We start from the raw sequence: 27813 nt of genomic DNA on the forward strand, positions 1-27813 counted from the left end.
GTTAACAAGAAGCAAAAATACAACATAATACAATAAAAATAGATTTAAAGATGAAAGGTTAACTATTATACAACAGAGATTGAATACATCATCTAGTGGAGCAGAGGAACACGAGAAGCCTTCATCACAAGTGGTTCAGTCAACTCTCCATAATACAGAAACAATAAACCCTTCTTCAGATCAATTCTCCATTCAAGGAGAAACTGTGCGAGCGGCTGAACCTGCTGAGGATGGTGACAGCGGCGGCGGGAGGAGGAAAGAAGACAGACAGCAAGGTGAATGACAACACTCGTGGGGGTTCCCCTCCACGCCGGCCTGGATCCACTTTGCACCGTCAGGGTCCGGGATCTTAAAGGTTAGCCTCAGGTACTACTGTAGATGATACCATCTACCTCAGTGACAACATTAAGGTGAAGATCAACATTACAGTAATAGTACAGTTCTTGTGTTATCTATACTTAGGGTATAAAGAAGTTAATTTACACATCCCAGCACATAAATGGTCTGGCCAGGAACACATACAACTGGACAAGGATCTGTACCTCCCATAAATAGGCAGATGTATTAGTTCCTTCACTTTCTTCTAAACACTGGCAGCACAGGAGGCCACAGTGTGTGTCATACTAGTGAGGAGGAGAGTGAAGGTCCTGGTGTGGAGACTGATGACGGTAGGCTCTGATCCTGTGTTCACCCAGGACTTATACACGACTCCATAGTGCCACAGTTTATTCTAATTTACAGTATGGCGTTGCCTGTATACCTTCCCTACAACACGATGCACATCCACAAGTGACACCACTATGCCGTCACTTGTCTTAACTACTGATACACAACACACCAACTTGTCCTACACCAATACACATCACTGATCCAGGCCGCTCGCTTTATTAGCCTACCGAATGTGTTATACAGACAGAAAGACAAATATCTTGGTAATGAATGCTGAAACCATCGTGTAAAATATATAAATAACATCATCATCCTGGCGAGTGATTAACATACTGACAACCTGAGGTGAGCTGAGTGACACTGCCCCTCTCTGACGCCTCCACAACCACGTGCCTCTCAGACACTCGCACCACAAGCTGTCCTGTTCTCTCCCAACACCGCCCTTTATGTAACTACATTTTCACCACCATTTATCAGATTAATATCCGTTGGTCTGTTCTTCTTTATTTCATTATGACCTTCATTGTCCAGTGTTAATACAGAATGAAACTGTGGTACCCGCCCGGAGTAAATCTACGGTGGGTGGTAGGGTCACACTGGGGCCTGGGGCGAGCCTGAATCTATGAAACACGACAGACTTAAGTATTATCCGGTATTATCCGGTGTTATCCGGCACTATCCACCTACTCTCTGGTTATCATCTGTATCAAAACTAACGCTTGACCCATGTAAGACAAAGTCGTCAGGTGCAATGGTGTGGACGAGGCACCGGCTTCTTTCCCCCAACAATAAGGTGTATTAAAAAGGAAAAAGCAGGGGGGGGGGGAATTACTCAGCGATAACGTGTGTGTGTGTGTGTGTGTAGTTACCGTGACCCGGCTTAGGAGTCCCGCTTGCGTTGTTTGTTAAAAGGTTTATCTTGTCTTTCCTCGAACACTGTTCACTAACTCAACCCAAATCACAAATATATATATAGATGAATACTAAGCCCTGGATACATAGAAGCAGCATCTCCACCCATTATATTGAACCAAGTTAATTAAAATAAATAGAAATAATAATTACAGCTCCTCTACGCCAACAGATTAAAGGATAAGTGGCAACTGCCCAAGACGCCCCTCCCCCTGAGTCAGAGAGGGAGGGGTGTTTACCTCGGCAGCCAACGTTGCGCATTGGCGACCCACACCCGAACCTGAGCACACACGCACTGGAGCAGCTTCGTCAACCCTTACTCGACCATTAACTCTTCTTATCTGCACGAGATACTCAACACGCAGTACTAAATAATTCTACGTAACATTTATCATTAAAAGATTATATCGGCGTTGGAGGTCACTTGATAGAAAAACACTTACGTTCATTAAGACTTGTGAACCAAATTGAAAGGGTTGACGAAGGACAATTAATGTACATTTAAGGGACATCAAATACACATATAACTGCATACGAGAGAAGACATTATACGGAGTGAAACTTAAAGTGCACTGACGGTGACGCGTATTACTGAAGAACCAAGTTGACACCTGCCTACACCCACAAGACTCACTACACCTAAGGTAAGTTACAGGATGATGTGTTCTGTACTGTGGTGGTGATGACACCTGCTAACCTGCAAGTGGTGTGGCCTGTCCTCAAGCAAAGATAACGTATATTTTCAATAGGTGCTACATGTTCTACCTGGGTCATGAGGCGTCCCCCAGGTGATTATGTCCATCACAAGTATTGATGTAAGACGACGACAAACCAAAACATGACATAATAACAACAAACTGACATATACCGTCACTGAATAATAAAGTATCTGTCTTCCTTCTCAAAGCTGCAATGAACCACTGGCAGTACAGAAGGGTGAAAGTATACTGTCAACTACTACGGGATAATGGCTGCCACTTTACTGTATCGAGTATCGGGTCTGGTAGCTGCTTAATTCCTCCAGTGTTCAAGCGGTGTCACACAATAAACGCACACACATAATGTTTAACTGTCAACATACTAATAAAATAATCCCCATTTGGCGTTATTTCCTATTTAATATGAAGAAATGTGTAACAAAGATGACTGACCCAAAAAACTAGTAGACTTTTAACATTACACAACACCACACTCTTAATATACAGTTAATTGTAAGCAAGATGTGTCACTCAAGCAAGATTCGTCACCGAGTTAGTTGTAAGATCAGTCCAGTACAGGACACAGGCCAGGCCAGGCCAGGGGAGGGGAGGGTTTTAACAGTAGTAGTAAATCTTAACCATCTCGAACACTGTCTTAGGTAATGAAGAAGTGTGTGACCTCCAGTACACCATAAACAATGTCTTCCTCAACACAGTAGCCTACCTACACTACACCACGCTGGGATCCATAACTTATAACAGCTCTCTTATAGTCAAACTGTCCACTTAGTACACTTGTATTTACTCTCCTCCAACAACATAGTTATAAGTGTATATAAAAGATCTATGAATGAAACTTGTTTGGGTGTGGCCAAGTGGTAAAGGGGACTAGACCAGCACGATGGGCCCAGTTATCGGGGTTTCACAACAAAACATGCCGGGTGACCTTGACGCGTGCCACCATCACCCCTTAACCCCGTTACTGAACACAATACACTAAAAGGATTACGGAAGAGTTTAATCAGGTGCTGTCGGTATTAATGACGTCATTTGTATCTCAGTCGTGATTTGTTTTACGTCAAGGATAAACTGGACTAGATATAACTGATGTATCTATAGGGTGGGTGGAGGGAGGGAGAGTTACATAAGACACTAATGGGGAGGGGGGAGGGTATGTGACCTTAGGACCATTATACTGTACACGAAATCTTGTGAAGGGTCAGAAGACGTAACCTTGATAGACAGATCTACTTCCTCATAACCGTGGCGACACCCAACACAAGAGGACCAATCGTCATCTCACAGCTACTGCACTGACACACTCAGACACATCAGTCAACAACAACAACACACACACAGTCTAGCAGCTTATAAACGCGCCTTAGAGAAAATAGTCTAATATCAACAGCTACGATAGAATAACTTTCAATATACCAACAACCACAACAACAGATTATAACAACGAATGAATCAAGTACAAAAAACAAAATACCTATAAGTCAATTTTTCCACCATCAACCTTCAATACCATCAAGGAAGGAATGACGTTGGCGGCCAAACTACTGGGGAAAAAATGACCTTCGTTAGTGCCACCCAAAGAGTTATCTAGGTCGATACCCCAATTCCCCGCCTCGTGTGTTGTGTTGTGCCAGGGAGAAATATCCTGCCTAGACTCGCTGTCGTAGAGGTCGGTAGAAAGGTGGGGGAGGGGAGAGAAGGGACTTGTGAAAGAGACCTAGGGGTACTTGTAAGCCCGGACCTACGGCCTAGAAAACAGTGCGTTAATGTTCGAAATAAGGCAAACAGAGTATTAGGTTTTATATCTAGAAGTGTAAGTAACAAGAGTGCAGAGGTCTTATTGCAACTATATCTTGCGCTAGTTAGGCCGCACCTCGATTATGCGGTTCAGTTCTGGTGCCGATATTATAGAATGGATATAAATTCACTAGAGTCGGTGCAGCGAAGAATGACAAAAATGATTCCGGGACTTAGAAACCTTCCATATCAGGATAGGTTAAAGAAACTTAACTTGCATTCCCTAGAAAGACGAAGAGTGCGGGGAGATATGATAGAAGTATTTAAGTGGGTGAAAGGAATCAATAAAGGGGATATAGATAAAGTTCTTATAATATCCGAGCAGGATAGGACTCGGAGCAACGGATTCAAGTTGGATAAGTTTAGGTTTAGGAGGGAGATAGGAAGAAACTGGTTCACAAATAGGGTGGTGACGAGTGGAACAAGCTTAGCAACTTTGTAGTAAGTGCGGGAACTCTGGAAAGTTTCAAAAGGAGGCTAGATAGATTCATGGATGATAGAGAGTGGTAGTAACTCTCGACAGGAGCTGCCATGCACAGACCAACCGGCCTATTGCAGACTCCTTATTTTCTTATGTTCTTATTACATACCATTATTACCCACACCGACTCCTTTCCCATCCCCACACACACGACTCGGTATTATTCACAAGAGTAGATTAGGTAAGTTACACCGTGTGGGCCTGTCCTCCCCATATGTTAACAAGAGGAGACCGTGTGAGACGAACACCTGCTTACACCTGACACTATAAATAATGACTCAACACCTGGTGAGAAGGGAAAGAAGCCCCTAAAATAATAACATTCTGACGACAGGTGTACAGTACATGTAATAGAGGTTAAAGTATATTTGTGTTGACTAAACCTGCCGAGGCTGATGCCCTGTACAGAACTCCGTAGATGTAACGCTTACTCAGGGAATGTGAAGGTGAAGGGCTGAATACTGCGGCTATTTGTAGGTGTGACGTCAGGTAACGCTGTGGTGTTAACATATTCGAGGTAGTATAGGTAGAGCGTGACAGGGACCTGGTGCCAGACGTGGTGTGTCCCGTGCTCGGGTACCTTGGCGACCTGATAGAGGTGTATAAGTGGAAGGCAGGGCTAAACAAAGGGGACATTACAAAGGTACTCAAATTATCCAACCAGGAGCGAACTCGTAACAATGGTTTTAAATTAGACAAATTTAGATTTAGGCGGGAGATAGGTAAACACTGGTTTGGAAACAGAGTAGTGGATGAATGGAACAAGTTACCAATTATCATCATTAACTCGAACACGCTGAATTGCTTCAAACACAGGTTGGATGCTCATATGAGCAATAGGGGTTGGGTGTAAACGGGACTGCCCAGTATGGGCCAATAGGCCCGCTGCAGTTTCCTCCATTCTTATGTTCTTACCGCTGCACCTGCCCCTACCTCACTCTCCCTCCTGGCTAGCTGGTCACGAGACTGAAGACACAGGCACATACACACATCACTCCTAGCCAGCCAGCCAACACACAACGTTATGTCTCTCAATCGACACAATGATACGGGTGTTAACTGGCCAGGGTGTGTGAGGCGGTCTAGTCTGCTTGTTGGTTTATGAGAACCAGAGGAGGATGTTCACAGCTGATTGTATAACATCAGGTGGCGTGGCAACAGCTGGGTTACTGACTCCGACGATGTTTTGCGGGTGTGGTGACAGGTCCAAGGGTTACAGGTCCAGGTGGGGAGAGTAGTAATAACAACACGTAACACACACACATCATGGCTAGGACAGAAGCCTTATCCTCTCCCCCCTCACACACACACAGGCAATACCCACTAACGAGACTACCTGTAACCCAACACGTGACGTAGGCCGACTCACCTTACTGACATAACACACCAGGTGTTGACCACACTCCTTATTTTTAGCACCACCTCATCTTTTACCCACACACTAAGGGGACGCGGCATAAAATAATACTCTACCATTATAACTTTTAACATTAACCTCAAAATTAACGTAACATCAATTAACCGTTTTGCCTCTACTTAACGTTGAGGACCACAAACTCCGCTGTCTTTTACCGCGTTGCTGTTACACTCTCTCTCTCCGACCTTCGCCTTTGATTAAACTTTTTGTATAATATTTAACATCCACTGACTTTATAATAGACAGACAATGTTTTTTTCTACACACAAACTGATACACAGACAGACAGACAGGCAGAAAAAGACAAGAAAAAACACACACACACACACACACACACACACACACACGCACACGCACACACACACACACACACACACACACACACACACACGCACACACACACACACACACACACACAATCAGAACACAACAAACAGATAAGTAAGTCTTCCTCTGGTGTGTGTGTGTGAGTGTCCGCCTCACAGCTTCCGTATTAACACCTGGGCGGATAGAGCCACACCCTCCCCACACCCACACCACCCACCAGGTTCAGCAGAAGTGGTTCACCTCATGCACTGCTTCTAAATTTATCTGCGTAAAGTGGCATAACCAACACCAAGTCTTATCCCAGTCCGCCTATCTCCCATTAGGTTAAGTGAGGTTAGGTTAGGTAAGAGAGAGATACACATCACCAGAACATAAAGCTCCGCGAGACTCTGGCACAATATGTATCCTAGGTAAGGGGCACTGACTCGAGCCAATATGTGGGCCACGAGCCTAAAGTACTCCCCTGCAGGTGCAAGGTGGGGTCACTGTCTCACTTGTGTGCCTGCTGCCACCTAAAACACACACACACTTATTCATGTACACTATTACCACTATTCTTAACAACCACTATTACCACCACCACCTTCAATCATCACAATTACCACCACAAATCTACCTAAGATCAAAACAACGGACGCTTCTTGTCTTGTTCACTAACTCTCCTTGTATCGTCTACCTCGACATTCTGCTAAATAACATCACATCAACAACAGAAGACAAACAGGGCTCTATCTAACTAACTTTGTGGTGATTATGGACACACACACACACACACACTGAAGGCTCTTAATATACAAAGTTATCATGGACGGGTATTTAACATTCCCCATCATCGTAGTAGCGGTAGTACAGTAGTGGCGGCAGCGTGATGACCCTGAGTTAGACGAGGAAGAACCCAACGAGGAAGTAGCGTAGAAGAGAGAACCTTTAGCGCACATAGTTGATATTCTGGGGTTTGGGGGTTTTATATCTTAATGTTTTATGTTGGGTTGATTATTGTGTGTACTAGTTTTTGAGGCGAGTTTGTACTGCAGTGTTGGTAAGGGAGGGAGGGAGAAGGGTGAAGGAGGGAGAGTGTGAAACGGAGGGTGGGAGAGAGTGAGAAATGGTGGAATAAGGGAGAGAGAGAGAGGGATGACTGGTGACGTGTAGGATGTGCCATTATTGTCACCACTATAACCAACACCACAGCCTCTACCGAGCCCCCTTGAACATAAAACAGGTGTGTGGGCCAGTATTGATTCACAGGTGTATGTCAAGGGGTGAGAGAGAATTGCAGGGTCATCTGTCACTCCCAGTACTTGGCCTTAAACTTGTTGACACGAGGAAAGGTCATAAACAGCTGACCTTTATGTCCACCTGTCACTCCTTTTACCTGAACTTACCTTCCCTCAGTAATCTACCTCCACCTGCACCAGTGATTCACCTATCACACAGTACCACCACACAAATAAGGTTACTTTAAGACACAACACAGAATCACTCAACATGAAGAGGTAACTGCAGTAGGAAACTCTCTCTACACTGGGAAAACTTGTATACAAACAGCCAAGGAGACGTAACCTCACCCCACACAACACCACCATCGCTACCATCACCACCATCACTACCATCACCACCATCACCACCATCGCTACCATCACCACCATCACTACCATCACCACCATCACCACCATCACTACCATCACCACCATCACCACCATCGCTACCATCACCACCATCACCACCATCGCTACCATCACCACCATCACTACTGTTACGTAATAGTGACTCGTAAAGTATAATAGTATTAGGATTAACCTGAAGATTAGCTACCCCAGTTTAACCCACCTTAACGCTAACATACGCTAACCTAATCTAATCTAACGTTAACCTCATCTAACCTAACTTATCCTAGAATATCCTAACTTAACCTAACTCTGCCTAAACTAACCTAACATAACCTCAACTAAACTAACTTAACGTAACCTAAATTAAACCAAATTAGCCTCAACTAACCTAACCTCCTTCTCAAATATCTAGGCACAACTAACATGAGCCACAAACCTTCACTCTAGCCATTAAATAAGTCCACCACACACGTGTAAACAAAGGCCTTGATAACAGCACCACACAGGGCCAGACGCCACGCTATGTATATATCAACGTTATCCTCACCTACAAGACGTAATGCGGGTATATCTTGCAGGGTCATGTGGTTAGGGACGCACACACACAATGATGATGAATAAAAATGTGGGCCAGGGTAATGGAGAGAAGAGGGAAGGAGAGAGGAAGGGGGGGTAAGGGAAAGGAGGGGGGAGAGAGAGAGGAGGGTGAATGGAGAGAGAGGGAGGGAGGAATCAGGTGACAGTACACTCGGTGGGGTGGGGTTGATTAACGGAGTGCGGTATATAATTGTCAAGGTAGAGTGGAAGGGCACCACTTGTCCAGGGGTCCGGCCAAACAGAGGGAAGGGCAGGTGTCAAGGTGTGGAGCAGGGGGAAGGAGTTGTCTTGGTGTGGAGTAGGAGGGTCAGGAGTTGTCTTGGTGTGGAGTAGGGGGAAGGAGTTGTCTTGGTGTGGAGCGAGAAGGGAACTCATCAACCAGAACAAAACTATTAAATTACAAACAAAATAAACACGTACAATAAAAGCTGCCAATCTTACAAACGCTGTGGCGGCAACATATACATACCCCCACCCCCCCACCCTTCCCTTACCCCCCCGACCCCTCCCTTACCCCCACCCCCTGCAAGAGGAGCTGGACATCAACACAAGTGAATGGGGGAAGAGCGTGTTGTTGGACGCGTTACAGCTGGCCGGGTTCGCTATCATATGTGTGTGTGGGGGAGGGGATGAACTTGACCTACTTACAGCCACAGAACGGGACACCACCACTCACTTATATATACAGTACTCTCTCTCTCTCTCTCTCTCTCTCTCTCTCTCTCTCTCTCTCTCTCTCTCTCTCAGGATGACACTACATACACACAGACAAAAACATACACAGAAGAAAAGAAAAATCACACACACACACACACAGTTAGATACACATAACAAAAATCTCTATAAAACACAACCACAACTTACCCACCCACCACCACCTACAGACTAAGCACCTGGGTTGAAGAATGAGCCTATGGGGGAGTTTAAGTCTGTAGTGTTAATCTTGAAAGAGTTTGAGACGCACTAGAGGGAGTGTGATGAGGCCTATGAGATGGTCAACACGAGGACAAGTACAGTACTACTTCATCCTGTGAGAGAGAGAGAGAGAGAGAGAGAGAGAGAGAGAGAGAGAGAGAGAGAGAGCAGATACATCACCTTCTATAGCCTTAACAACATCTTAGAGACACATCATAATATCACCTGAGATAACTTGCCTAAGTACAACACACACACACACACACATATTGTTGACGCCCCTTGTTATGACACAGGGACAATGCCATACTTATGTTGGTTGCGAGTGTGTCAGGGGGGTAGAGTGTCAGGGGAGCAGAGTGTCAGGGGGGTAGAGCGTCAGGGGGAATAGACATAGCAGGGGGGAAAGTATCAGGAGAGGCGACGGGATAATCCCCGGGAGGAGGGTAAAAGGCTGGGAACGATGCCCCCCCCCCCTCAACAAGGTCATCTCCAGCAGGAAGTGGAGGAGAACCGCACCCACCACTACCAACTTCCGAGTGACCTTCCCCACCCAGCCAGCCAGCCACCGCTAATGCTAAGTAACGACACTAACACCACCCAGGACTGTATATATTTAGCGTGTTTTATCTAGAGGTGAGGAAGAGAAGAAGGTAGAAGAATAAATTGAGAAGGTAGATGAGGAAATGGAGGAGGAAGAGACAGAGCAGGAGGAGATGGAGGACAAAAGAAGAAGAACAGGAGAAGGTAGAAGAGAAGATGGAAGAGGAGGAAAAGAAGGAAGGAGTAGGAGGAAGAGTAGGAGAACTAACATTGTCTCATAAGCCTCACGAACAATTGCACAACAAGGAAACATTGCAACAGTGCCCTCTCATCCCCGTCCAAGGCTCCAGGAGGGAGGGGGGGCTTCTGCTGCTGCTTCTACCAATTATTACTCTTAAGAAACTCTTTTATCTGTACAAATCTAAGTGAGTCCCGTCCTACAAGTGCAAGTGTCTGTCTACAAGAACCTTCAACTCTCACCATCGTTGTATTCCTACATTAACAATAACATTTGATAATTAATTTGATATATTCCGCATCAGTACACTCTTCTCTTGTGCTTTAATAATAATAATAATAATAATAATAATAATAATAATAATAATAATAATAATAATAATAATAATAACACCAAGAACAATAACAATAATAACAACAATAACAAAGGTGAAGGCAAAACACACAAACGTTATGGTAGACACATTGACAAATTACTCGGAAACACACACACACACACACACACACACACGGATATAAACCGGCAAAATACCATTATCACCTCTCAACCACGCAGTATAGTGTGCGTGGAGAGCTTACACTAGTGGGGCTGACAGTCGTCGGAGCAGACAGTCACAGAAGCGTGAAGGTTATTCCTGGCTTCAATATTCTCCTTTACACGGTACACCTACAGTATATGACTCAGCGTGAGGCCAAGTAGTGATGATTCTCTCACACATACACCTGAGGCCACGAAGTACACCTGTGACCCCGGGAACCACTCATTACCACATCTGAGGTTACGTGGTTTTATTAGCTGACCCTGATGGAAGAGGAGGAGGAGGAGGAGGAGGAGGAGGAGGAGGAGGAGGGGAGGAGGAGGAGGAGGAGGAGGAGGAGGAGGAGGAGGAGGAGGAGGAGGAGGAGGACAGGATGACTACATCTCACCACGTATACAATATTGCACAAGGAGGAAAAATTGTGACAGTGACCAAGGTGTTTTGCATGTCTGAACATCATGATTCACTCAGCAACACACACACACACACACACACACACACACACACACACACACACACACACACACACACACACACACGATTGAAAGAAGATCATAAGTAGGTGACAAAGGAGGAGGAAGAGGGAAGAATAAGAGAAGAAACATGATTATCACTCAGTATGACGAACGTGGAGGGGAAGCACGGGGAGGAGGAGGAAGGGGGAGGCGGTAAAGATGATAACCATGGACGGACGGATAAGATAATAATGAACTTCACCGGCAAGTTACGCAACAATTTTCTGTCTCCTGAGTGAAGGACCAGGTGGGTGGATGGAGGAGTGTGTTTGTTGTTGTGTGTGTGTTCAAATCATTAACACATGTACCCACAAGGACACATGACCAGCCATTTGCATCAGTCAACACGTGCAGGAAAGGAAGCCGCCGGCGTGAACGAACTGCACCACCTACTAGAGAGACTCCACCAGCTGCACAGGGGGGGGAGGGGGAGATAGGGAGGTAGTTAGGGAGAGAGAGAGCGGTTAGTAGACCCCCAGGTGGGAGTTAAGTAGGGGAGAGAGGGGGGAGGGGAGATAGGGAAGTTATGAGTCACTGGTTCTCTCAACTAATTGTAGCCTGTATAGATCCAGTTCCCGCCACCAGGTGAAGGTAGAGACATTCCAGGTATACACACACTGCTGGCACCACCGCCATCCTATACCTGTTAGTAGAGCTGGATTACTGTGGCGTGTTGAGATTACCACCACACACGCCATACCTGCCACAACGCGGTACCTGTCCCCTACCACAACACATCAACGCCTTCCACACACACACACACACACACACACACACTTATCTCACACAGCTTGCACAAGTGTTGGCTTGACTCATCTAAAAGTAAATACAAAAATCACATTAGCTTTGATTTATTCTTTCTGGTTAGATTAAGTTGGCTTAGGTTAGGTAAGAGAGAGAGAAAGAAATAGAGTGACATAACAACTACCATCACAGCACCGTAATTAAACTCTAGGGTCACCACGCACCAGCTTTCACTTGACGGCGCCTTCTCTCATACCATCTAGAGAGCGGCTTGGTGACTGGTTACAACTGACTCTTATTACATCATCATCTTCATGTATCATTCCTCCCTCCCCCCACTTGCCTAGATACAACCCCCCCCCCCTACACACAAGACCATAACTTCAATACTCCTATTTTACAAGTTAACCTTAAGACACTCTGGATTGTGTTACCCTTCCCCCTCACCCCAAAGATCTCCTCCTCACCCTCCAAGGTCTTCTCTCCCCTCACACCCCCCCAAGACCCCCCTCCCCCTTTCCCACCTTACCTATACCAAGAACACACTGAAATCCCCACATAAATAAAAACAAAAACAATCACATGTTTGTATTTCCAGAAGCACTCGAGTCCAGAGGTGTAGTAACAACCTGATAATGAATGAGATTAATTAACCTGGTCAATGAGGTAACTCGCACGGGAAATCTCCCCCCTCACCTTGGTTATGACAGATAACAATGATAACACCCATTTCTCTCAGAGACAGATTGGTGTTCTCTTTATCTCTCAATACTTAAGGCCGCTTTTCTCATCATTACACTGAATTATCTAATAAAGTGTCTTGATCGTCATACCCGCTGTATCATTATGTGCTAGTTTGTTGCGCATCTTTACTACGACGCGTCTATTTGTATTATTCATCCTCTCTTGAGTAAATAATTCTCCCTCTTATCCTTCACTTCCTTCTAACTCCACCTATCTCTCCCTCCTCCCCCCTCTCTCTCTCTCTCTCTATGGGTATAAAGGACATACAGTACAGTATCGATAATCACTACACCAGCGACACGGGGGTATAAGGCAGCGTCCGGTACTCAGCCATGGTAGCATCTTGGCTTCTCGTTACTCTGCCAAGGTCAAGTAAATATAGCGCCACTGGGGGGGTAGAAGGAGGGAGAGGGGACGGTGGAAGGTGATAAGATCCAAGGAATATAGGTTAGGTTGTATGGCCGCCCTTTCGTGATGAGAATGGTGCAGTTTACCCCCACAGCCACTCCATGCTTTAGTCTATACTGCTGGGGTGCACAGTGGGTGGCAACAGTACTAGGGAGAGGTCCTGTATCGACTCCATTTGTCCTTACGATCGTTATTGACTCGATATTAATTCCTTTATACTATACACACACGTCACACACCCTCCTCAATACGGACATTCATTCATCGTGTACGTGACCGTAGATAGAAACGGACGTGTAATCATAATGAAGCCTTCATCATTATGGATCAAGTTGCCCTGTCAGTTTGTGCTCATCTACTATTGCAACAGAGGATACGTCCCTCATCGTTAGGGCACAGTAGTGAAGGAGTAACCCCATGACATACACGTGTACTGTGGGAAGGGGGGCTGAGTTGGACAGCTTATCGTCCAAAGTTTGTTCACGTTTTGGCCCTTGTCTAACACCATTCACTGAGACACTGTTGTTCTTTTAGTGCACCAATCAACCATGAAAGTCAGTCAGTCATTAGGTCAACCAAAGACCCAAACAATACAACTACAATATTCCAACAGGACTTAAAGCAGTTTTTTTTTTACTCATTTCAGATACGTCATCCACCCAAGACTGATCGTTAACACCAGTTTACGCGGAGGAGGAAGGAAAGTTTTTTGGCGTACAGTATACAGAGTACCTCAGGGCGGGGATAACTCACCTGATTTTCAAGGTAAGTACACAATGAAGACTGATCCAGAACAACACACTGATTTATCCATTTATTTTTTTCTTTCATCAAGTGACGTTCCTGAAGGGTGTTAGAACGTGAACACGATAAGCAGCGTCAAGTAAGTGAATGTTAGTGATTCTTTACGATTGGTTTCAGTAACTACGTCGTGCAGGTAACAATAGCGACCTGTGACATGCTCTTGTCGGTGGTAACACAGGGGAAATGTTACACCCTCACTGAATTGTAAGTTGGGGGAATAAATTATCTCTAGGGGTATGTATGATACAGTTCACTTTGGTGTGTAGGGAGAGACAAATTCTTTCCTGAGGTGAACGTGGGGGTGAAGAGATTGTGTATGTGCGTAGGTGGGGAGGGAGAGAGAGAGATCACAGTACAATATACAAATTATAATGGCCCATTATAAACCTCGATCACACACGCGAGGATAAGATGATGATGACCTTTGGTGATTGTACGCAGTGAGCTCTCCTTCCTGTGTGTGATTGTTAACTGTGTTACCTTACATCATGGTGAGGGAGGGAGGGAGGGAGGGAGGGGGAAAGAGGGAAAGAACACGTGGAAGGGCAGAGAAGGGTAGTGGTGGAGGGCTCATACTAATGTCAAGACCCACAGGTGACACAACCCTTTTCTGGCTTCATCGTCCTCCTCACACTCACACACATACATATAAACCTACTGACACACATATGAGGGAACAAGGGTACGTACACATACACATTATTATCATGTGTACAGTCAGAGAGAGAGAGAGAGAGAGAGAGAGATAAAAGAGGAGAGAGAGAGAACCACTTTCATCAAGACCCGTCTATTGTGATGTAGGTAATGGAATACCACACCCCGAGGCTGTCCCCGTCCCCCTCCCCTGCCCCGCCCCGCCGTCCCTTGCCCCGCACCGCCAGTCACCAGCCTCCTCGTCACCACACAATGCCACTAATACTTTTGCAACAATCAGATAACTCGCTCTTATCCCCAGATCCTCCCATGAGTGACAAGATCAACTCGTGGCCTTGTGACGGCGACTTCGAATGACTTAATCCTTGCCACGTCTCACAAGAACGAGAGTATACACCGTACCTTATACTACCCCGTAAAGTGGCCACATTTTCCACGTTATTCTGGGACCACCTGAAGATTAATACCCCCAATTTATCCAATAAACATACAACTATCAGTGTACGCCTCAGCCAGTGTCGACTAAATAAAATTGGAATAGTTCCCCCTTCCTTCCACAGACCGGCGTTAACATTTTCTCTGATAAACACACATAACACAGTTCCAATTTTGATATCTTCATTGTTACTTGTAAATAGTCTAAATACATTGGCCACTTGATAGGGTGATGGATAAAATATATATACTGTAAATATTCATAGAACTTCTCACTGGTTCAACAAGTACATAGACAGTGCAAATAATACAATGGCAAACAGTAAGTCAATTTAAACAATGATATCAATGATAGCCCAAGAAAGCCACTCAAAGCTTATTTACGTTGGGTCTGTTCGTACGTTTGGAAGGACTTATCACATCTCAATAAATATACAAAAACAGTACTAAAAATCACCCTTCTCTTGCTGTAGCTTCATCAATTACGTCTACCGTTATAAATATGGTTGGTGAGGCAAATTATTAAACTCCTTCAATACATAAAGTATAAAAACAGCGCAGGACAGGCAAGAAAATTGGTGTGAAATTCATTGACGAGTCACCACAGAACCCAACCTATCGTGACTTTCCTATGCTTTGTGGCTTCAGGTAGGCCATTTAAACTATAATCTTCACACTACTTAATCTGTGATGTTCCAAGTTGTTTATTATTATTACTGCACTGTAAAGATTCCATTAAAATTCATATCTTTGAGAATTTCCCCAAGACAAATATCCACCTGTAAGCGCCGGGTCTTGGGTATACAATTTATCTTTCACTTGTATACAGTCGTATTATTTAAGAGCTTCAATGATAATAAGCTTTTACCGGGTTTCCTTGAGTTGCCCCTTGTTTAATACACTTATGTTAACCGTTGTCTATATACTGTACAGTACATGCATTGTGAGGGTGTATGGTGGTTGAACTTGTATGATGTGTTTTACTGATTATCTATCTAACTCGAGAATTCTACGTCCCGTTAGTGGTTGGAAGAAAACGGGTGTTACTAATGAATAAGAAAAAACGGCACAATGTCAAGGCTTCAGGGGTGACTACGCCAGTACACGGACAGCGTTACACTGCCTCTGACGCAAACACTTCACCATTTACAACATGAACCCACATGTTCTCAACCGTCTATAATAAAAGCATTGAAAAATAAAATAATACTAACAAACTAATCATCGCTGACATCATAAAAAAAAAAACAGTGACATACGTAGAGCAAGGTCAACAAACAAAGTATACAGTGGTACTTCAATTAGATCACCTGCAGAATCTCCACCCTAGTCAATTTCACCTTCAGATTAATCACCCTAATCCCCTCATATAACGATTAACCACCCTAATCCCCCCCCTAATTCCACCAGGTAGTGTTAGGGTGAAACAAGCTGGAAATCGCACACTTTCCTGTCATTGTCTAGGTGAAGGAGACATCCGTGTAGGCATCCTGTACACACACCACCATCCTCCCGATACTTCCTACTTACATGCATACAATACGCCCTACCATGATGCAGAGAGAGGCAGAGAGAGAGAGAGATACGACAAATTAGTCTTTTTGATCATAATAGTATCCACGTTTCATCGATAGAGTAACGTTTCCTAATTGTAGTAAATAAGATACGCCTCGTATATCTCGAGTAAGTCTGCGTAATATGCGTCTCTCAAAAGGAAGGATTGAGGGAGTGGGGGGGGTGTCTGCTTCAGGTCTTAATTTAACTCTGAAAAACTCCTCCAGCCTTCCTGTTTTCTTCACTTGTTCCAATAATATCGCTTGGTCCTCTGTTTATTTTTGTTTTAGTCTGGTATAAATTCTTCAGATATTTGTGTGTGTGTGTGTGTGTGTGTGTTGGCAGTGACAGTACTGTGTTCTATTACTGGGTGTTTCAACGACAGCTGACACACACACACACACACACACACACACACACACACACACACACACACACACACTTCCTTCAGTAATTTCACAGCTGGGAATCCCCGGTACAAACGCCCACCATTTACCAGAACTTAACAAACACTGACATTATATATTTTTACCCATCACCCACAGAACAGTTGCCAAATAGCACATCACAACGCGATATTTTCACTATCGACAGAGACACTAAATATAAACGATTCTGAGCTGCATCCACAATAATATAATTCACTGTGCTCTTCTACAACATTATGTGGTTGGTGTTGATGAATAATGATGTTAAATTTAGTTCGCACACACTTGAACTTACTGAAAGTCATGTGAGATCGCTAGAGTACGAATGATTGAAATGGCTAGACAACCTTGTGTGTGTGTGTGTGTGTGTGTCACGGATCAGGAATCAAGAGCTCAGCCAGCCCTGTGTTGATGGATCCTTGGGTCGTGTTGAAGGTGACATTCCCTGGATCGTCCTGCGGTGTTTTGATCGGTATGCAACCATCAGCACGCCTCCAGCCTCAACGTGTGTACGTGTTCCTGGGCACACCTTCAAGAGATGCGTACCAAGAACTGGATACCCGGGTTTTTACAGCCTCCAGTGCCGCCCCCCCTCCTTTCTCCTCTTCACAATACCTATTCCTCCCTTTCCTCCCTTATACCCTTAGTCACCTTCCCTCTCTCCTCTCCTATACCTTCCGCAGTACCCTCAAGTCTCCTCCCTCCCCCCCTTCCCTACACTCAGTCGCCTCCCTCCCCCTTCCCTACACTCAGTCGCCTCCCTCCCCCTTCCCTACACTCAGTTGCCTCCCTCCCCCTTCCCCTACACTCAGTCGCCTCCCTCCCTCCCCCTTCCCTACACTTAGTCGCCTCCCTCCCTTCCCTACACCCAGTCGCCTCCCTACCCCCCTTCCCTACACTCCCTCCTCCCTCGCAGGCACTCGGGGAAGAGTGAACGCGGCTCAACAACCAGTCTGGCGGTCTAGTGGCCTTGTATACCTCGTTCGACGCACACCTCCTACGCCACACTCGACGTACACCTACGCCACACTCGACGCACACCTCCCTACGCCACATTCGACTCAAACCTCCCTACGCCACACTCGACGCACACCTGCCTACGCCGCGTATTACATTTTGTTATCCATCTTTAATAGTGATAATATTGTGTTTATTTTCGAACGGGGAAGAAAAAAACATTTTTAGTAGTGAAGGAAAAAAAAGTGTCGTGTTTTTTTTTCATATTATCAGAGGAAAAAACTCCGTATTCTCCCGACCAAAAAAATGTCATAAATACAACAATAACGAAACTGTGTGTGTATATAGTGGTGTTGATGAAGAAAGCAAAAGAAATGTGTTAGTCGTGTACTCGGTGGTGGTGGTGATGGTGAATTTACACAGGAAATGTCACTGTATCTGGACGGAAAAAAAGTACAATTAATTAATTTATTTTGTTGTTTGTTTTTTGTTTTGCATAACTAAAGAGAGATAAAACCACACGACCTGAACATCAATTATTAGTGTAATGCAAGTTAATAACAGTATAAGTTATTATATGTTATTAATCTTACTTGTTAATGCTTGACAACTTGTTTCCAATCTGACGGACATGTTTAGCACCTTCACACACACACACACACTAGATATTTTCAGACGGTAAAACCCAATGCACTACAAGATGCTGCTCTTTCTCCTGTGTAATCAAAGGGCTTGGACTACAGCTACACAAATCCCGCTACATTAAACAAGACATTAAACCTACAAAACACGGGATGGCCATCACCACCCTACGTGCATGACATATAAAGGCAGGGAAGTGAAGGAATGACCCACAACGATTCAGGGAAGCTAATTGAGCCAGCTAGTACAGTATATAGGCTAACAGGACGTGTCCTCCACCTCACAGTTCATTAAGCAGTGACTGGTTCTCCCCGGGCCTCACAGTGGAAGTGATGGTGGACACATCATGGACTGTTTGTTAGCGGGTGATATGTAAAGTGAACCTGGGCACCCAGCACTCACAAAGCAATAACAAATGGACGCCGAGCAGGTGGCGCGCCGTGTTTGTTTATACTGGCCAGGCTGTCAAAGAGTTCGGTGCTTCTATCCAATGTTTTGACAGATCTAAACCAGCCTCGACACATAGGGAGGAACTTTCCCCAATTAGCATAGGTGAACATGGACTGACAATGACAACCAGTGAACACCTCGAGTAATATCCTGGACCCAGCACACCTCACGCCACCAAAATATATTTAACTAACTAACATGTCACCTAACTGCCCTGCCCGGTCCTACCAAACAATTACCACCACCACACACATTTAACAGCGAGTAATTAGCGGTTATAACTCGCCAGAAGCACCACAGTGTACAGCATCAAGTCTTTAATTACCGCGAGACATTTTGTGTTCTTTAACATGACGAAATCTCCTTTAGCAGGTACAAGTTAAACATTTCATGTATAGATAGTTATCAAGACCCCACACAAAACTTACGGGGAAATATTCTTAAGACTTATTGAAACAGAGGAACCACAAGGACTAAGAGTAAACTATTACGTCTTAGGTGAAGTCTAAGATAAGCCTATAGGCGACGGGTGGTCAGTGGTGGTGGCTGGTGACGACAGCTCCCCCTCTCTCGTGAAAGCCGCGGTCCTCTTAATAAACCTGCCCAGGCTTGACTCACCACCTGTCTCTACAACCAGACACTCCTCTCCTTCCTCCCACTGCCCCGCCACCTGCCTTACAATGGCGTGGTCAAGAGACGATCTTATGGACCTGTTCCAGCAGTACCTGGAAGGTAAGTATCCCGAGGCGGTCTATGTATCACGCTACCTTCTTCCCCCGTCGCCTAGTTCAGCAACACAATAATTTCATGTTAAAGTAACGTTCTCACAGAAAATGAACATAATAACTTCGGGTTTTGTTCAGTAAAGTGACATACAGTACAAGGGTCAACAGGTTAGCAGCAAAATTAAAATATGTTTCAACGTCAGCAACCCCCCCCCCCTGTACACAAGACCTTCAGGATGAATCTGCATGTTGCACCTGGACTGCAACGTACGGGCAGAGAGACAACCCGAAAGCATGTGTCCCTGGATACACCCGTGGGACACATTAATAAACTTAACACAGGGATGCTGCCTATAGCTGTGTCGTGAGGAACCGATCATAATAGATAATAAAACACAGAAGTTTAATGTTTCTTATTTAAATCATGTTAATCCTCGGGCCTGTCCTCCTGGTGTAGGGGGCGTGTGAGAGGACTCCCGTTGTGAGTGTCACTTCACCGTCACCAGTTCCCCCAAGAATCATAGAAAACATATTGTCTTCCTTTTACACGTAGGATTTTGTTTAACCTGAGACACAAGGATCAAAGACTGTATAGTATCGCTTAGAATCCTATCACCATAGGAATTATTTCTGTGTCTGCCCCGTGCTTGTCCATCCTTGTCAGCAGGTGAGTTTGAGGGGCCCGTCGTAATTTAGTTTAATGAGGCAGTTTATATAGGCTTTTGTTAATGGATTAGCTTATATTTTTACTAGGGAAAGATTTAACTAACTATACATATCAATAAAGTTAAATGATCAAGTGGGTTAACAAATTATAACATAAGAAAATAAGGAGTCTGCAATAGGCCGGTTGGCCTGTGCATGGCAGCTCCTGTCGAGAGTTACTACCACTCTCTATCATCCATGAATCTATCTAGCCTCCTTTTGAAACTTTCCAGAGTTCCCGCACTTACTACAAAGTTGCTAAGCTTGTTCCACTCGTCCACCACCCTATTTGTGAACCAGTTTCTTCCTATCTCCCTCCTAAACCTAAACTTATCCAACTTGAATCCGTTGCTCCGAGTCCTATCCTGCTCGGATATTATAAGAGGTGGCCAAGTGTTTACCGCCTTACAAGACATGGCAACACTGCCTCTCTCTCTCCCGACAACACCAAACAATTATCATCATCCCAGACACTTCCTGGTATTTAACAGGATACACCCCCAGTTACAGTCACCGATAAAAACATGATACAGCCAGTACCGAACACTTACAAATCAAAACAGTATCGATATAAAGTGTGTGTGTGTGTGTGACACTCAAGATGTCATCCTCATATACCCTTAAGTATTTACCCCCCCCCCCCGAGTTATTCCTCCGTATAGTCCTAATAAACGAGTATATTATGGCCCAGGAGTCTCATTTTCTCTTCTAATTCTATAAAATATTTGGTCAGGATGCAACTGTATGTAAACAAGTGAGGGATGACTACAGCATGTATGGATTGTTTGCTTGGTAGTGAGGATATGGTGGTAGTGTGTGTGTGTGTGTTTGTTTGGGTCGCCCACGTGACCTTGGCCGCGCCCAGCTGCCAACTACAACCTGTTCGTTCCCGGCAACCGTTCCCACAACTCCCACCATCTATCACAACCCCACATCGATATCTACGCCATATTAGTGTGTGTGTGGTCCATCACCTTCATTGGTCCATCCGTTTCTAGTATCGTTCCACCTGTCTCTATACCATTCCACCAAAAGAGACACAGATAGACAGACAGACGGACAAACAACACAATCCTCCAGCCAAGTTAATGAAGAAAATAATAATAATAATAATAAAAATAATAAATAAATAATAAAAACCACATCATTTTACCTTTCATCTTTGTGACTAACCTTTACTGCATCTTACTCACCTGGTGATGACGTACAAACATTCAACATACAGGTGTTATTATATAATATATCTTGATCATTACAACACACCAGGAACAGATAGGTAAAGTCCCCCTCCCCTCCCCTCCCCCCACCTCCATGTGAGTCTTGAACTTTACATTGTGACCTTAATCTTTGAAGCTGGAAATGGGGTTCTTGTGTGAGTCTTACTGTACAGTCCGTCCACACACACACACACACACACGGAACCAGATATTGTAAATTGCAAACTACCATATTGTCTCCTCCTCCACTGGTCCCAATATTCTTCTCAATAGCACTTTAAAACCTTCCAAATCTTCTCTTTAAAACATTCCAGATCTTCTCTTTAAAACCTTCCAGATCTTCTCTTTTTAAACATTGCAGATCTTCTCTTTAAAACCTTCCAGATCTTCTCTTTAAAACCTTCCAGATCTTCTCTTTAAAACCTTCCAGATCTTCTCTTTAAAACCTTCCAGATCTTCTCTTTTTAAACATTCCAGATCTTCTCTTTTTAAACATTGCAGATCTTCTCTTTAAAACCTTCCAGATCTTCTCTTTAAAACCTTCCAGATCTTCTCTTTAAAACCTTCCAGATCTTCTCTTTAAAACATTCCAGATCTCTTTTTAAACATTCCAGATCTTCTCTTTAAAACCTTCCAGATCTTCTCTTTAAAACCTTCCATATCTTCTCTTTAAAACCTTCCATATCTTCTCTTTAAAACCTTCCAGATCTTCTCTTTAAAACCTTCCAGATCTTCTCTTCCTCTCCTTAACTAATGGTCCATGTCTCATTTGCACATACTATTTCTGATACAATAATTACAATGTCATAAATCCAATCTTCTGACCACCATACTCTTCGTAAATACAAGAAACAAGTTGTACCAAAATACAAAATCATCTCGCCTCAATTCTTGTCCCCGGGTATTAATTAATCATCTCATATTAAATACCGAACATCAAATCAACTTACGTAAATCACCAAGAACTATGTAGCGCAGGGAGTGGTGGACAGTCAAGCTGAGACAAGAGGCTTCATCTACTGTAGATAGCAAGGGTGTGTGTGCCAGGGGTAGAGGAAGGGGGCCGGGGGATATGTCAGGAGGTAGAAGACGGGGGCAGGCGTGGGTGGGTGTGTGGTGTCAGAGGGTAGAGGAAGGGGGGCAGGGGTGTGTGTGTGTCAGAAGGGAAAGGTGAAACAAAGGTTTGTGTGTGTGAAAGGGGGGTCAGCAGCAGCACCCTCTATCATTAATCCTCAATTCCCACCATCCCTGCGCCAGACAATGTGGAGGCTCCCACATAAACCAACTTGGCGCCTAGGGTTGTCCTGATCAGGGAGGCGACACACACACAGTGACAATCAACAGTCCAGCAAAACTACAAGGTTATAACAGCAGTCTAACATCATTATCAGACTGTAACAGCAGTCTATTATTACTGTACTGCCAGACTGTCTTTCAAGCATAATAACAGTCCCCAGACTGTCTCAGGAGCCTAGCAACAATACCAAACTGGCCCATGAGCCTAGCAACAATACCAAACTGGCTCATGAGCCTAGCAACAATACCAAACTTGCCCAGGAGCCTAGCAACAGTACCCAGACTGCCTTACATTTCACAACCATCATCCCTTACGACATATCTTGCTATTGTGGTGAACTATCATCCATTAAACCGCAGCCGCAACCATCACTTGTCTCCTTCTCCTCCTTTACCCAATCTCTCTTATTCTCTCACCTTTATCTTCCATCTTGTATTGTCCTGTTTCTATTATCCATTTTCCTTAGCCTCCTCTACACTAAATATGGACCCATTCATCTCATCCACACTCTCTCTTCATCCATTTCTCTTCAATATCATCCACTCTCTTCACTATCTGCACTTCCAAACAAACTCTTCCTGTCCTCTCATCCACTAGCTCTTCATTCTTTTCATCTACAAACTTTTCCCTCTCACCCAATCTCTTTTCAATCTTTACACCATCCCTCTCATTCACTCTCTTCCCCTATGAACCATCCCTCTCACTTTATCTCCTTATATCAATGCAGCATGACTGATACTTTACCTCCATGTACCAAACCAATATGATAAACACTATTTATTGTAATGGGATGAACCATAGAATCGATAGCGCATTACAAACATGTAAATTATATGTGTCCACAGGGTTGGCTAACAGTACTGTATGCCTATCCAACATTTCAAGCATATATAAACAAATTGTGGCAAGAGAAATCGAAATTATTATTAAAATTCTGGTATTTTGATGATGAAACAGTAACCCACATTGTGTACAGTAATCATTCCTTTGAATAAGTCTTGATGAAACATCAGGAATAAAGCTCCATCTCTTAGTCATGTTTCCCTCACTACCACACTACCAGTGTACTGTACTACATGTATTACTTACCATCATGGGAACAGTCTAAAAGTTAAAGGTGTACTGTATAGAGGTTGACAATAATGTTTAGTAAGGCCCTGCAAACATGAAATCAAAATCACAGTCAGTGTCTTTATTCCCAGCATTTAAATCGTTCTTTAGTTTTCTTTTTGTCAAATCTAAAGTTGTAATTAGTAAAGTATACTAACTAAAAAATCAACTAAATTTAAACCTGGTGAAAGCCTTATTTGACTTTTACAATAATTGAATTCCATATAGTATATGTCCATCACACAATACCACATTTACTCATTTAATAAGAGTACTGCACACTGAAATACTTCAGCTACACCAACTTGTAATTCTTGCTCAAAGGAAGTAAAAAAGCTTAACATCTGGAACACTTTCTTAATTATTGTATGTCCATCATACCATCAACATGAACTGTCTTTAACTGAATTTTAGTTTCCAAACAGAAATACATTGTACTTATTTTTGCAGGCAATTTAGTTGGCATGATTGGCCTGGATATGCTGTGTGGAGCAGAGTGCTTTGAGGGCCCAGATGTAGGTGAAGGAGGACCTCCCACCCATGCACTGCTGTACAGAGGTGGTGTGGTGACTGTCATCAAAGCCAATTCTACTGGACTCACTTCCCGAGGCCTTACACCCTATCCTCACGTCAACTTGACTACTGAACATGCACTCACAGTCACCCGTACCCTTGCCACCTTACATGCCAACACATGCATAGAGCAAGAAAAATTGAATAAAAACTCCCAGTCAGCTTCAGCAACTCAAATGAGAAATACAGAGAGTGAAATTCTGTCAACAGCCTCAACCACAACAGGTACTGGGGAGAGTAGCACTAAGGAAAAAATTGACACAAGCAGTGACAACCCTGTGGAAAGAGTCTGTGTCAAGGATAAATGGACTGCACAAATATCTCAATTAGAAATTGTGGAGTCAAATTTGTCAATAATGGTGGACACCTTACAAAGTTCTGGTAGCAATGAGAGAACTGTTAGACGCCTGGAAGCTCTGCAGTCTGACCTTCCAACACTAACGCAGTTTTTGCGGTTTGCATCAGCAATGCAGACTTGTAAAATACCCAGTGTGGGTCCTGTGTGTGTTGGAGACATTTGGATCAAACCACAGGATGAGGAGGAGGACATAGTGGCCATAAGACTCAGAGGAGGACCAGAGTTGGAGAGTCCACCACTGAGAGATGCTGCCTGGGTCTGGCTCACTCTTCTTGGAGCAGATACTCTTCGTGACCGTTACATGGAGCTCTGTGACGACTACTGCAATGCTTTCAACAAGGTTCTCCTCCGTCAAGACGTCACATCTAGGGTGGAGGAAATCGGCTATTTTGATGTCATGCGAGACTTGGGTGAAAATTTCTTACACGCTTTCATGACTATAATCCACAAGTTCGTCTTCTCTGGCACTTGGTTCTTCGATCGTCAACTGCACACAGACGAAGGCCTTCAAGCACTGGTTGACGTTATTAGCTTTTTGGTGGATAATGGCATTGTTGGATCCATTTTTGTTATTTGATGCTTTCTCAACCAACCCTGTTTGACTCTACAAACTACCAAGTCAGCAAACTGCACAGCGATGAAGCCTAAACAAAGGCTTCAACAAGGTAAGCAGTGCTCATATTTCCTGAGTTTCCCAACCATGTAGCAAGTCACCTGATACAACACAGTATTACTCGAGATGCCAAGATAGTATCACAAGGTCTCTAATATGAGTATTAAACTGTACACTGTTGAACAAACTGATCCAAGTCAATGCATCACTGTGCCTTGACACCTTTGTTATACTGTAAGCTGTTATACACTGGTGTTTGTTACACAATAAACTAGTACTACAGAATTATGATCATATTCCATCTTTCTTTGTACTAATCTAAATTTTTTGCTGCACACCACAAGTAGCTCTTGATAACATTCAATACTGATGATAATATTAAAGCAATAAAATTATTATTAATTTCAGAAAACACTGTAGAGTGTTGGTCTAGCAATGCACCAGGAGTTCTTACAAATAATGCTTCAGGGTCCTTTCTTATTAAGGTTTTCTATAAATAAAAAATCATACCATGAAAAATATTACTAAAACTATAGTGACGTTTATCTAACTCTCTCATTTGTTAGTTTTATTTTGCCTCATTAATATTATTTGAAGAGATAAGTAATAAAGTTATAAAAAGTTGAAAAGATAATGTAACAAAATGTGTGTGTATGTTACTGTGTTCACCATGGAGTGGATGACATTCCATTGGTCAAGGGGCTGTGGAAACCTTAAATACTACACAAGACAGCATTTGTTTTATCTCGATGTTTTACCTCATATAGAATGGACTGGTCAGGGCGCACATGCTTAACAGCTAATCTTGAATGATTTAAATATAGACATATCCACTTTTTTGCTCTCCCATTATATTGTACTGTAATGTAAAATGAAAATGTCATACTCTAGCTTCACCCTTTACTAATACACAATCAAATTTTCAGGCTATTTATTCAGTATATTTCAACCATGTAATACTCCGGGTCACTCGGTGTGGCTGGAATTAATGCAGCACCGTACAGTAATATTAATTTTACGTACAGTGTCAGTGATAGTACAGTACTGCCAGATATTGATGCATTTGGGGATTTTCACAAGTGACACATTTTTAAGTTGGAATGATTCAAAAAATTTTAAATCTAGATCCATCCCTTGAAGACATACAGTACTGTACAGTATTAAAAGTGTTGTCCTCAAAGCAAAAATATACATCCCAAAACAGTATTATAAAATTTGGGTCCCCAACTTTAACATATTTTGCAATTTCTTCTTAAGTATACATCACACTGTACAGTACAGTGCAGTACTGGCAATTAAGGTCTCTTGCTTCAAAGATAATATTCAAAGTCAAATACCAAACCCAACCTTTAGTGAAGGTAACCCGCTTTCTTAGCTATTAGGTTCTCCATATAAAAAGACTAAATGCAAAGTGTAAATTATTAAAGCAGAGTTGTGGTACCCACCCCTGGATAGATCATAACACAATATAATGATGCCTTGCTACCATGTATATACAGGGGTATGTTAAATAATTATAATATATTTTAATAGATAGTACTTATTTTTGACAAGCAAATTGTGATGGTGGTAATAACTATTGTATAATTTAAGTCACAGAGTATCTCAGATCTCCATAATGTATATGTTAATGTTTTATTGTTACCGGGTATGTATTGAGACTGTAATGTACAGGTAGTGTCAGAGATCACTCGCAGCTTTGATCCAGTACGTAGGTTCATCACTGCAACAACTAAATCATTTCTATACTGTCTAAAATTTAATACTTGGTTCAAATCCTTCTCATATCATATGTATAATAATTTAAAAGAATCTCCTCGGGAGAAGTCTTGGTCTACTACTGTCTAATGCAACTCAGAATCTAATTACAGGTTGACAATCCCTTATCCGCAATCCTTGGGACCAGATGCATTTCGGTTTTCAGAATGGTTAGTTTTTTTTATTTTTTTTTATTTTTTTATTTTTTTACTGGGATCAGCCCACCCGGGCACAGGTCACTGACCCACATTGGGGCCTGGGGGCCAAAATATAATAATAATAATAATAATTATAATAATATCAATAATAATAATAATAACAATAATAATTCATAAGTCTAGGTCGTGTTTCGCACTTTTGAT

General features: G+C 43.3%; 2 protein-coding genes across 8 annotated transcripts in view; one reads left to right on the top strand and one right to left on the bottom strand.

Annotated features, from left to right (window-relative positions):
* LOC121868894 (modifier of mdg4-like) overlaps nt 1–27813 on the bottom strand; it is a 48766-nt gene that overhangs the window by 11539 nt on the left and 9414 nt on the right. The gene's annotated exons all lie outside the window — the stretch shown is intronic.
* LOC121868895 lies at nt 1556–27659 on the top strand. 3 transcript variants are annotated; one of them, XM_042369902.1, is made up of 3 exons: nt 1556–2225; nt 13818–13936; nt 24600–27659. In XM_042369902.1, exon 3 carries the CDS (start codon nt 24614–24616, stop codon nt 25655–25657), a length of 1044 nt encoding a protein of 347 aa, XP_042225836.1. In that variant the 5' UTR covers nt 1556–2225; nt 13818–13936; nt 24600–24613; the 3' UTR covers nt 25658–27659. The 3 variants fall into 3 exon arrangements, with proteins under 3 accessions (XP_042225836.1, XP_042225835.1, XP_042225834.1); XM_042369901.1 differs by lacking the exons at nt 1556–2225; nt 13818–13936 and adding exons at nt 17950–18152; nt 19465–19827; XM_042369900.1 differs by lacking the exons at nt 1556–2225; nt 13818–13936 and adding an exon at nt 17950–19827.

This window comes from Homarus americanus, unplaced genomic scaffold (assembly GCF_018991925.1).
Source record: "Homarus americanus isolate GMGI-L3 unplaced genomic scaffold, GMGI_Hamer_2.0 scaffold38801, whole genome shotgun sequence".
NCBI classification, from domain to species: Eukaryota; Metazoa; Arthropoda; class Malacostraca; order Decapoda; family Nephropidae; genus Homarus; species Homarus americanus.

Coding starts and splice junctions, on each gene's coding strand:
- LOC121868895 (XM_042369900.1), top strand. CDS start 19,776: ATGGCGTGGTCAAGAGACGATCTTATGGACCTGTTCCAGCAGTACCTG. Junction 19,828..24,599: donor GTTCCAGCAGTACCTGGAAG/GTAAGTATCCCG, acceptor TTATTTTTGCAG/GCAATTTAGTTGGCATGATT.